At 45.9% G+C, this 12,527-nt stretch overlaps 1 protein-coding gene across 1 annotated transcript in view; it reads right to left on the minus strand.

Annotated features, from left to right (window-relative positions):
- The window catches only part of CNGA2 (cyclic nucleotide gated channel subunit alpha 2), a 314,526-nt gene that overhangs the window by 90,075 nt on the left and 211,924 nt on the right, over nt 1-12,527 (minus strand). The window contains exon 4 of the mRNA XM_085606650.1: nt 1,615-1,794. Within this exon, the coding sequence (XP_085462776.1) occupies nt 1,615-1,794 (180 nt within the window). The remainder of the gene's footprint in view (nt 1-1,614; nt 1,795-12,527) is intronic.

The following is a 12,527-nucleotide window of genomic DNA, read 5'->3' on the forward strand; positions in this document are numbered from 1 at the left end:
GAAAGAGGAATATAAAAGTGGACAATGCGCCAACCCCTAGCCCTACACAAGAAAACAAGTAAAGCTAATTGCGATGGTAGCTATCAGTGTTTAAATATTTAGAATTTTACATTTTTATTTTAGAATAAGATAGATAGATTGATAGATAGATAGACAGATAGATAGACAGACAGACAGATATTTGGAGGAAGAGTCAGGCAGAGGTAGAGACAGATTGAGACAGAGAGAGACAAACAGAAGCAGAGCTAGTTAGCCATACAGACAGTCAGAAAACCTTACAGGTAGAGACAGATAGTGCTAGACTGTGACAAATTGAGTCAGATACATGCAGATAGAGGCAGACAGAAATACAGATAGACTGACAGCAAAAGACAGAGACAGATAAATATAATCATATAGATGCCGTTAGAGGCAGAGAGATAGAGACAGATAAAGCCAGACACGGACAGAGAAATAGATGGAGATGCAGACAGAGAGAGATAGAAAGAGACAGGTAGAGACAAATATAGCCAGCCAGGTAGACAGATACAGAGAGATAGCTAGAGCCATAGATCTAGAGCGACAACTAAAGCAAGCGAGATGGAGTTAGAGGAGACAGAGATAGAAGACAGAATGAGACAGCGCTAGAGACAGAAATGTAGGCACAAAAGAGACAGAGACAACAAAATAGGGATGACTGAGAGGTAGAGAGTGCCTGATAGAAAGGTATAGGCAGAAAGAGACAGGGCGATATAGGGACAAAGACAGATAGAAACAGAGGGAGAGAGAGTACAACAGAATGATAGAGACAGATAGATTGATAGCGCTAGTGACAGAGACAGATAACAACAGAAAGATAGCGAAACAGATAGAGAGGTCGAGAGATATAAACAGAGATAGAAGAAGTTAGTATTGAGACGGATAGAGACAGGTACATATAGTCGGAGACAGGTATAGATATGGGCAGAGAGAGAAAGAGACAGACAAGTAAAGACAGAGACTGACAGATAAAGATTCAGATAGAGACAGATAAAGACAACTTGAGAAAGATACAGACAGAAGGGGAAAACAGAGATAGAGACAGATACAAAGGCATAGCTAGAGACAAAGAGAGAGAGACAAACAGATACAGTTAGATTGATTGAGAAAATCAGATAGAGAGATATAGAGACGGACATGTAAAAGCAGAAATATAGAGGCAGATAGAGACAGATGGAGATAGGTAGTGGCACAGCCGGGCGGAGGCAGGACAAGAAAATAGAGACAGAAACAGATGGAGATTGAGACAGACAAATAGAGACGGATAAATAGAAATAGACAGACATACAGATACAGGCAGAGACCGAGACTTATAGACACATATAAACAGAAACAGATAGATACAGATACCTAGCGACAGACAGAAATAGAGAGCGAGAAAGACAGACTCAAAACAACACATATATGCACAGAAAAAGAGAAAGACAGATAGGGAGAGACATAGAAAGAGGCAGATAGGGACATATCTGAACTTTATTGTCCGTTCATTTACACCAAGGAGCATGGGAAAATATGTTATATCATTCTTTACACTATGTATATTAGACAGATATTCTGTTTACAGTAGATACAATAATTAATTTAAATGAGTTTTACTTCTTTTTCTTTTTCTTTCCATCAGAATTTTCCTGGTCAGGTTGGGTGTTGCTCACTCGGCTGGCTGCAGGCTGCAAATCTGGCCCTCGAAACCGATCAAGAAAGGAGTCAGGCCTTTGCTCCTGGTCCTGCAAGCTCTTGTGTGCCCATTCCCTGAGAACCACCACCAAGCGCACAATTCTGTAGAAGAATGTGAAAAAGACTTTGGTGGTGAAATATACAAACATACATTGAATGTAGTCATGCACGTTGATCACAAATATTGTTACCTGCATTCAGCCACCTTTACTGTGGTCTTAGAAAGTGGCTAATCATTTCTGGTGGGCAGTGGGCCACCTCAAGGAATAATAAGTTAATAACATTACTGGTTAGGATGAATCGTAAGGTCAGTACATTAATCTGATCTCAACCGCAAGTTAGCTATGGAATAGAGCAGACAGCCTTAACTTAGGGCAATGTGTAAATTATTTATGAAGAACTAAAACAGAAATACAGTAAAAACACCAAACAATAAAAATTCCGAACTGAATAAAAAAAAACAAGAACAAAATGACACAATAATGACAAAACTCCAATTATGAGAACAGGAGATATGAGTTTTTAAATCTTTAAATGAAAATAGAACCAAACAAGTGCCAATGATAGTTCTATGGTTGTAGTAGCCTGGGACCTAGGTGCACTTTGTGGCCAACTTCGATAGATCATGTGGTCAGATTCACCTAGCAGGATAGACTAGTCAATGATTTTACCTTTTAATCTGCAAGTCAAAATCTCTCACCAGGGCAAGGTAGTAGGCTATTTCTGGGAAGGTCTCACAGAAGTCATATTGAGAAACTTCTCTCTGAAGCTGTTGGTTTTTGTGTGATAAGCTTAGAGAGGGAAAAGTTTAAAGTCCATGCCCAGAGAAGTTGTCACGCCGGCCAGATACCTTTGGAGACTTCACCAGGTCCCAATATCTATACTAGGATTTAGTCTCTTTTTTTAGCTCGTATTCCTCCAGAGTAGCAAGGCGGTAGGCTATATCTGAATAGGGCTCCATAAGACATGATGGCGATACGGGCTTCACCTTATTTACAAGGCAGTGGCTTAATGCTGCCTTGTAAATAAGGCCCCCTTTCACCCTATACTTGGTGTGAAAGGAGTGGGCAAACGTGTTGCGGTAGGTGTTCCACTGCAACACCAATTGATTTTGACGTGGCCCCATACAAGGTGGCATAAATATGGGGTAACACCAGAATTAAGAACAGGGAAAAACTTCTCGAAATGAGGAGGAATGCTTTATTTTGCCTCGTATTTGCTGTTTCTATGTGTGCTTAGTTGTGCAGCACACATAGAAACAGCAAATCGCCAGTGATTGTCTATGTTCAGGAAGGTATCCCTTCCTGCACATAAACAATCATTAAATAATGGTGATTTGCCACTTCTATGTGTGCTGCTGGCTGATGAGGGGTGAAACCTCGAAACATGTCTTAGGATGCTTGTTTCAAGTCCATGGAGGACCTGGCCTGGCAGTTCGGGCTAGACGGTTCCCATTAGGTGCTGGGTCAAGACTGATTTGCACATGGCTGGGTTCAAACTGGAATGGCATGGGGAGCAAAAAAACGATGGATTTAGGCCCAGATCACTGAACTGGGGAAAATGTACGACATTGTTCTGCATTCTGTCCATCAACTGTTCTTTTTGCATTGTCACCCCGAGTGGGATGGGTATGCCCAGACATGAGTCGCGTGCTCTCCATGCCACTGGAGTCAAGCTATCCTGGCTGATGAGGGGTGAAACCCCGAAACCGGTCCTAGGATGCTTGTTTCCAGTCCAGGGAGGACCTGGCCTGGCAGTTCCGGCTGGACTGCTCCCATTGGGTGCAGGGTCAAAACTGATTTGCTCATGGCTGGGTTCAAACTGGAATGCCATGGGGAGCAAAAAACAATGGATTTAGGCCCAGAACTCTGTACTGGCATGAATGTATGACATTGTTCTGCATTCTATCCATCAACTGTTCTTTTTGCATTGCCACCCCGAGTGGGACGGGTATGCCCGGACGTGTGTCCTGTGCTCTCCATGCCACTGGAGTCAAGCTATCCTGGCTGATGAGGGATGAAACCCCGAAACTGGTCCTAGGATCGATGTTTCAAGTCCAGGGAGGACCTGGCCTGGCAGTTTGGGCTGGACTGTTACCATTGGGCGCTGGGTCAAAACTGATTTGCTTATGGGTGGGTTCAAACTGGAATGGCATGGGGAGCAAAAAAGCATGGATTTAGGTCCAGATCTCGGTACTGGGGTGAATGTATGACATTGTTCTGCATTCTGTCCATCATCTGTTCTTTTTGCATTGTCACCGCAAGTGGGATGGGTATGCCCAGACGTGGGTCCTGTACTCTCCATGCCACTGGAGTCAAGCTATCCTGGCTGATGAGGGCTGAAACCCTGAAACCAGTACTAGGATGCTTGTTTCCAGTCCAGGGAGTACCTGCCTGGCAGTTCGGGCCGGACTGTTCCCATCGGGCGCAGGGTCAAGACTGATTTGCATATGGCTGGGTTCAAAATGGAATGGCATGGGGAGCAAAAAACAATGGATTTAGGCCCAGATCTCTGTACTGGGGTGAATGCATTACATTGTTCTGCATCCTGTCCATCAACTGTTCTTTTTGCATTGTCACCCCGAGTGGGACGGGAATGCCCAGACGTGGTCCCGTGATCTCCATGCCACTGGAGTAAAGCTATCCTGGCTGATGTGGGGTGAATCCCCGAAACTGAACCTAGGATGCTTGTTTCCAGTCTAGGGAGGACCTAGCCTGGCAGTTCAGGTTGGACAGTTCCCCTTAGGCGCAGGGTCAAGACTGATTTGAATGTGGCTGAGTTCAAACTGGAATGGCATGGGGAGCAAAACAACTATGGATTTAGGCCCACATCTCTGTACTGGCGTGAATGTATGACATTGTTCTGCATTCTATCCATCAACTTTTCTTTTTGCATTGTCACTCCGAGTGGGACGGGTATACCCAGACGTGGGTCCTGTGCTTTCCATGCCACTGGAGTCAAGCTATGCTGGCTGATGAGGAGTGAAACCCAGAAACCGGTCCTAGGATCGATGTTTCAAGTCCAGGGAGGACCTGGCCTGGCAGTTTGGGCTGGACTGCTCCCTTTGGGTGCAGGGTCAAGACTGATTTGCATATGGCTGGGTTCAAACTGGAATGGCATGGGGAGCAAAAAAACACTGGATTTAGGCCCAGATCTCTGTACTGAGGTGAATGTATGACATTGTTCTGTATTCTGTCCATCAACTGTTCTGTTTGCATTGCCACCCTGAGTGGGAGGGGTATGCCCACACGTGGGTCCCGTGCTCTTCATGCCACTGGAGTCAAGCTATCCTGGCTGATGAGGGGTGAAACCCTCTAACCGGTCCAAGGATGCTTGTTTCCAGTAAAGAGAGGACCTGGCTAGGCAGTTAGGGCTGGACTGTTCCCATTGGGTGCAGGGTCAAGACTGATTTGTATATGACTGGGTTAAAACTGGAATGGCATGTGGAGCAAAAATAAACCGATCGATTTAGGTCCAGATCTCTGTACTGGGTGAATGTATGACATTGTTCTGCATTCTGTCCATCAACTGTTCTTTTTGCATTGTCACCCCGAGTGGGACGGGTATGCCCAGACGTGGTCCCGTGCTCTCCATGCCACTGGAGTAAAGCTATCCTGGCTGATGTGGGGTGAAACCCCGAAACTGGTCCTAGGATGCTTGTTTCCAGTCTAGGGAGGACCTGGCCTGGCAGTTCAGGCTGGACAGTTCCCCTTGGGCGCTGGGTCAAGACTGATTTGAATGTGGCTGAGTTCAAACTGGAATGGCATGGGAAGCAAAACAACTATGGATTTAGGCCCACATCTCTGTACTGGTGTGAATGTATGACTTTGTTTTGCATTTTATCCATCAACTGTTCTTTTTGCATTGTCACCCCGAGTGGGACGGGTATGCCCAGACGTGGGTCCCGTGCTCTTCATGTCACTGGAGTCAAGCTATCCTGGCTGATGAGGGGTGTAACCCTCTAACTGGTCCTAGGATGCTTGTTTCCAGTGAAGAGAGGACCTGGCCAGGCAGTTAGGGCTGGACTGTTCCCATTGGGTGCAGGGTCAAGACTGATTTGTATATGGCTGGGTTCAAACTGGTTCAACTGTCGTTTTTGGATTCTGCAGCACACATAGAAGTTACAAAACGGCATTACTGATTGTTTATGTGCAGGAAGGCACAACTTCCTGCACATAAACAATCTTGCCCAGCAAAGCAGGCACCCTTTCACAATGGTGCAAGGGTGTGCTTGTGTTGGCACTAGGCAGCCAAATTTAGCGCGTTCGCAGAGTGAAACACAGGGTTGCACCGTATTGTTGTAAATATGGTGCAGCCCTGCGTTTCAGAAGTGGCAGAGTGGCAACACTGTGTTCCGTCACTTCCTTTTACAAATGCCCCTTAGTTCTTTGAGGGGTTGATCCTGCCAAGGCTTTGCAAGGTTCAGGGCAGGTCCACTGAAACTGGGCAACTGTTCTTCCAGGAAAAAGTGTTTTTTTCAGCTTGTTGTGTCTCACACAGGTGTTCACACAGGAGGTCAGCTCACTGACCCTTGGATTCTAGGGTCCTGGGAACCCGAAGGAGAAGGGCCAGTTATTCATGGATCCTCTCAGGCCACAGCAAGCAGGGTCCACTCCTCTTCTGTTCTTCTGCAGGTCTATAGAGTTTTCTTGGGAGGGTCCCCTGGGGGTCTGACATTTACAGCTAGTGGGGGGGGGAGGGGGTGGTGACACCTAGCCCTTCAATAACCAATAGGATGAAAGTTCCTAGGAGTAACCCATCTGCAACACTACCTCCTTCTTCAGCAGCTCCTGTTTGCCCTACTGCCAACAATCCGACAGTGCCACTCACTCCTAAATTCTAAGAAGGCCTCTTGTGCAGAACCTATGTGCCCACCCAGAGCTGAGCCAGAGTATAGCGCAGTCCCCTTTGCAGTCACTGAAAACCTTCTGTGGGAGTAGCTCTCCTCTGACCGTGTGTGGTGCCAGTCTGACTAGTGGGCAAAGGCTGGTGCTCTCCAAGTGTCATCTGACATTTACTTGTTAGAGGGCAGACTCCTTTCCAAACATGCCTATGTATGTAATGTTTATAAATGCCAATAAAAAGATCTTAAAAAAAAAATAGAGGGCAGACTCCTTTGATGTTAATCAAGTTCCTGGGCCCACCCCAACTGGCCTTTCTGCCTGGGAAAGAAAAACACCTCCCTACACTCAGGCTATTGTCCCTGCTCTTTGAGTAGTTTTTACACCGCTTTAAGGTCAAGCACTTGACTGGACAACTTCTGACGAGCCAATGTAAATTAGCCTACTGGTGCTTCAGGCAGAAAAAAGGTAACTTAATAAAATTTACTCTTCCTACATATTTATTCATATCTGACCTCACCATTACATTGAGCTTTTCATAAATATTAAAAATAGTCTCTGAATGACTTTTGGATACGGTTCCTGTCAAAAGTTACAAAATAAAGTTTATAATCTGGACTTTCTGAGATTCAGCTACAGCCGTATAAGTAAAAAACGATTTTAGGCCCAGTCTCTGAAAGAACATGGCAATTTTAATATCTCACGTGTTCCATTTTTAACTAAGGGCAACAACATGTATTTAGGGGTGACTTCTTAATGTCTAAAAGCAGTATTTCCCGCCTGTCAAACAGGGCTATTTTGACAGGTTTGACAGCAGGATTTTAGGCTGCTGCTGTCAGACTACACATTGTAGGTCTGAAGCCATGTTTTCAAGGTGCACTATGTGGATGGCACAATAAGTTCTGCACTCCACCAGCGACATTTATCTTTTAGGCCCTTGGCAGATTTTCTATAGCATATACTTGGGACTTCTAGACAAGTTAAATAAGTTACTTAGGTGTACACCAATGTAACCATGTTTAAAGGAGGAGCACAGGGTCTTTACTTCTATTTAACAGTAGTAAAGTACAAAGAGTTCTAAATTCAGCAAAACAGTTATGGCAAAACTTTGGGGGGAAACCACGCAAAAGACAGTAATCTTCTACGCATACCAAATTGTTATCTTGTGAACATCATTGAAATACATCCCCTACCAATCATTCGATCACATCTACTGAACGTCTGAACTCCATTTATGCACCCATTTAAACAACTAATGTGAACCGATTCTTCTGCACAATACAAAAACTACATGTGTGGTTCAGTTGTGCTCTGTAATGCACAATTGTGAATCATATTGGCAACTTGCTGGTACCTGGAACATGTAGTGTAAGGATGAAAACATTCACACACTCAAATATCCCTTTTTTTCTAATTTGCATTTTACTAATGGTACTCTCTTCTATTGTGGTCTTCAGCAGCTGGTAATGTAGAGATGAGATGCGTGTACTTCTTTTTCAATTATTCGAAGAACTTCCTGACACCAGGACAGGAAGCACCATTTACACAGTATATGAAATTCAACATCTTAAAGCATCACACTTTTACCACTGTGATTTTTAACAAGACTTTACTGTGTAAATCAATATACCTCATGTTACTTTACCATTTGTTTAGTTGAAGACTTTTGTTTCAGTTGAATTGGAGGCTATTTCAGTGTCTGCTATAGAACACAGGGCAGAAGTAATCAACATTCTCATTGTAACTTAACTTAAGTGTAAGTCATCCCAAAATTAATATAAAATTAGCATTTCTTTTCACTGACAGAAGAGTGTAACATGGGGCTATGTTCTCCTGGTGATACATCACTGGCAAAACATTTTTAGTTTTATGTGAAAAGCCCTCAATCAGGGCTGCTAAACAATATTGTATGAACACTAATTAAACCAGGCATCAATTTCGACAGTAACTTACAATGAGAACCTGAACCACTGAACAGAAGGCCCACAGCTCATGGGTACCCTGCAGAGGTCCAAAGAGAGCCCAGACAGCCAAGGCCACCAAGGACCACTAGACCGATACCAAGGAAACCGGGAAAGTGCTATACGAACCACTCAGAGCTCCACAACGTCTAGACGGCGCCGGTGAGTCCCTTTCACCCTGAATGCCCCCTGCTCCTGTGGATTCACCTCACCTTAATACAAATCTGGCCCCCTCCTATGTGATACCTCTTTTTCACTCAGACACCGTAGCACTTCCCTTTCCTCTAAACCCCACAGACGAGCCACTGACCAATCCCCAATAACGGCCCGGTCCACCCAAATCTGCGGCCAGGCTCATCAATATCTAATCCAGTGCTATCATTGCTGCGACGGCAGCCCGCTGCATCCTTCTGCTGCAGCTCCCATCTACTCATTCGCCCTGACCTCCTGGAGGCTATCCCTTTAAACGCTGGTGGGTTACATAACTCATAATTCTCAAAAACGTCTGGTCAACAGAAAAAAGCGCACACCCCTCCAGAAACCAAATTGGCACAAGCCCCTCCGCTCTTCTCTCTCCCTGCCCCACAGTCCGTGTATTAGCAGCCAACCAACCCAACCCATATAGAAGCGGTCTGACCTCGCTAGCAGTCCCATCTCCCTCTACAACCCCCCCGTCCTCTGTTCTAACATAACGCACCCAGTCCGAAAGGAACCAGCCCCACCGCCAACTTAAATAAAATGCCTTCTACCATGTCAACCTACCCCAACCCCCTCACCTCACCCTATGTAAAACCGCACGGCCTGAACTCCTTCCTGATCAATCTTCCCCTCAACCTCTCACCCAAAGCGAAAAAAAACCTCAAACACAAACTGATCAGGCAATACCCTGAATCACTATTTGCTGACCTATATAACTGCTCCGCCAAAGGCCAAGTTAAAATGGACCTCATCTTTCACACGGAAAGGCCCGACAAGTGGAATTCCATCCTTAGAGCACAACTCCACATTACCAAAACCATCATTACTTCCCATAGCTGCAAACTATCATTCTCTATCCCTAACCGCAAGGCACGCTGTGGGAACACTTTTATGACCATCTACTCCAACGGCACAGTCTTGATTCAAGCTAACAATGGCAACCTTGAGTCATTTGATCTCCTCTTTCCCTCTCTGAGGACTTCCGCCATCCACACACAGCCTCTCCTCCCATCGTTCCCCCTCTACCTGGACAACCAGTCCCCCCAGCAGAACACCCACATTATTCTGGCACCCGCTATCACTAACCCATACGCTCCTCCTCGAACCACCTCCTACACCTCTACCATCAAGAACAAGGCACCCCCTCCTGCACTGGTCCGTCCACTCAAACTCCCCCCGGTGCATAACCCACTTCAAGCATTACCGGCCGCCCTCAATACTCACTCTAAGTCTCCCAATCACCCACCCATACCCACGTGCAAAAGAAAACAACTACCTCAACATGACTTTACCCACCCCGCGCCTAACCCCATAACCCTAACCGACAACACTACAACTTCAAAAAGTAAGCACAACATTGTCAGATCCTCGCATGTCCGAGAAGACACCCACCCAGAATCCACCCACTCCCCCCCAAGAAGAGTCAGAGCGCCGGCTTTCCCTGATTGAAAGCCAAGTGGTAATTATAATACAGGGTCTGAACGACATCCTAAGCAACCTCGCTACTTTCCATAAGCTCACCTTAAACCCCCACTCTACTCCTATCATCTCCAACCACACTCACCAAAGGCTCCCCAAGGCTTCGCAAACCAGCTGTACCACATCCCCCCTCTCGAACCTTACTCCAAGACCTAATAGAACGATGGAAGCCATGTCTTCTGATGAAGCGGCCGAGCTGGCCTCCTCGTATACCACTCCCTCTACGCACATCCCCCAATCCTCGATTCAGGTAATCACTGGATTAAGAAGTGATCACTCCATCCCGAAACCCACTAGACCCTCATCCTCCTTCATCAACATCCCTACTGCCCCCCTAATAAAGGAACCAAAAAAAGAGACACCCCTGACGAACTGCATGGTCATAAACTGCAAATCAGCCACTAAACATGCCACAGAGCTAGCTGAATCCATCCTCAACCATGACATTGATATAGCCTTCATCACAGAGACCTAGCTAAATGACACCTCTCCTCCAATCATGGATATACTCGTACCCACGGGCTTCTCTATCATCAACAAAGATAGAAGAGACCAAAAAGGTGGGGGTCTAGCAATCATTCACAACAACAACCTGTCCGAAATCAACACTTTCAACTACAACTCCTTCGAATGCCTAACCACCAACATTAACACCAGCAACAATAAACCGCTACACTGTCATCTCCTATACCATCCTCCAGGCAACACCTTCATGTTCACGGAACACCTCTCAGACCTGGTTGCCCACTGCTCTCTCCGAGATAGCAACAACCTAATTCTGGGCGACCTCAACCTGCACTGGAATGATAAAAACAGTGCACCAATCCAAAACTTGAACGAGCTATTACATAGCAACGACCTTACCCAGCACTGCTCAGAAGAAACCCACAACAAAGGAGCAATCCTGGATGCCATCATTGCCCAACACGACGCAATCACAATAGACCACATCCTACTGGTCGACTGGTCAGACCACTACTTAATCCTCTTCCGCATCTCGCAACCGATCATGTCCCAACCTCCCATCCAAGACCCCACCACATGGACAAGAAACCTAATACAGTTCAACATGGCCGAATTAGAAGAAAAAATAACCACCCTCCTCCTCATCTCCCAGGACGGTCTCTCAACAACAGAACTCACATCCCACTACAACACAACTATGTCCTCCATCCTAGACCAACTAGCCCCCTGAAACTAAAAAAATCCAGGAACATCCCCTCCAGATCCTGGTTCAACAAGGACATTAACGACGAAAGGAGGCAGCTTAGAGCCACAGTACGTCTATGGAGGAAGAATCCCTCTTCTAGCCTCTGCGAGAAACTCAAAACAGCAAGAATAAAGTACAAAAATCATATAAATACTGAAAAAAACAACTTTTTCTGCACCGCTCTTGACAGTGCAAAAAACAGACCAAAAGAACTCTTTAACATCATCATGCAACAAACTTCCAAATCCTCTACAACCCCAGCCCAGGCCTCCAAAGACCTATGTGACAACTTCACAAACTTCTTCAACGAAAAAATCAACAAGATCGAGCTATCACTCGACATCATCCTCGATCCCGCCTCCAAAAACTCAGCCCCAGCAATCGAAACCACCCCTAGCTTGCGCCCCACAAAAGCCTGGAAATCCTTCGACCCCGTTCCTGAAACTGAGATTCTCAAATTAATCTCTTCCTCCAAGCCCTCATCACACATCCTCGACCCTGTACCCTCCAAAATGACCAAAAAGCTGAAACTCTCCCTCGCACCACCATGGTGTGAAATCATAAACAGCTCCTTAAGATCCGGCATCATACCAGACTGTCTCAAAGTCGGCCAAGTCACACCACTACTCAAAAAGCCAGGCCTAGACACCAACGACCTGAACAACTTCAGACCGGTTTCCAATCTCCCCTTCCTAGCCAAAATCCTCGAAAAATGCGTTCTCCGTCAACTAAATCAGCACATCGACAATATCAACCTGCTAGACCACCACCAATCAGGCTTCAGAAAAGGCTGTAGCACTGAAACCGTGATCCTTAACATCGTCGATGACATCCTCAAGTCCCTTGACACTGTCCAATGCTGCCTACTCATTCTCCAAGACCTTTCGGAAGCCTTTGACACAGTGGATCACAATCTTCTCATCAAGGCTCTCAAAGACCGAGTGGGTGCAGACGAGGTGGTCCTTCAATGGTTCTTCTTTCACAGTCGCTCGCAAAGGATAAAAATCAAATCCTTTACGTCCGACCTCCTCCCCGTCAACAGAGGTGTCCCCCAAGGTTCAGTGCTCTCCCCTCAACTGTTCAACATATACATGGAACCCCTCACAACCATTCTGAAAAAAGCCAACATCCCCTTCCACCTATATG

The sequence above is a fragment of the Triturus cristatus genome, chromosome 5_2 (genome assembly GCF_964204655.1).
Source record: "Triturus cristatus chromosome 5_2, aTriCri1.1, whole genome shotgun sequence".
NCBI classification, from domain to species: domain Eukaryota; kingdom Metazoa; phylum Chordata; class Amphibia; order Caudata; family Salamandridae; genus Triturus; species Triturus cristatus.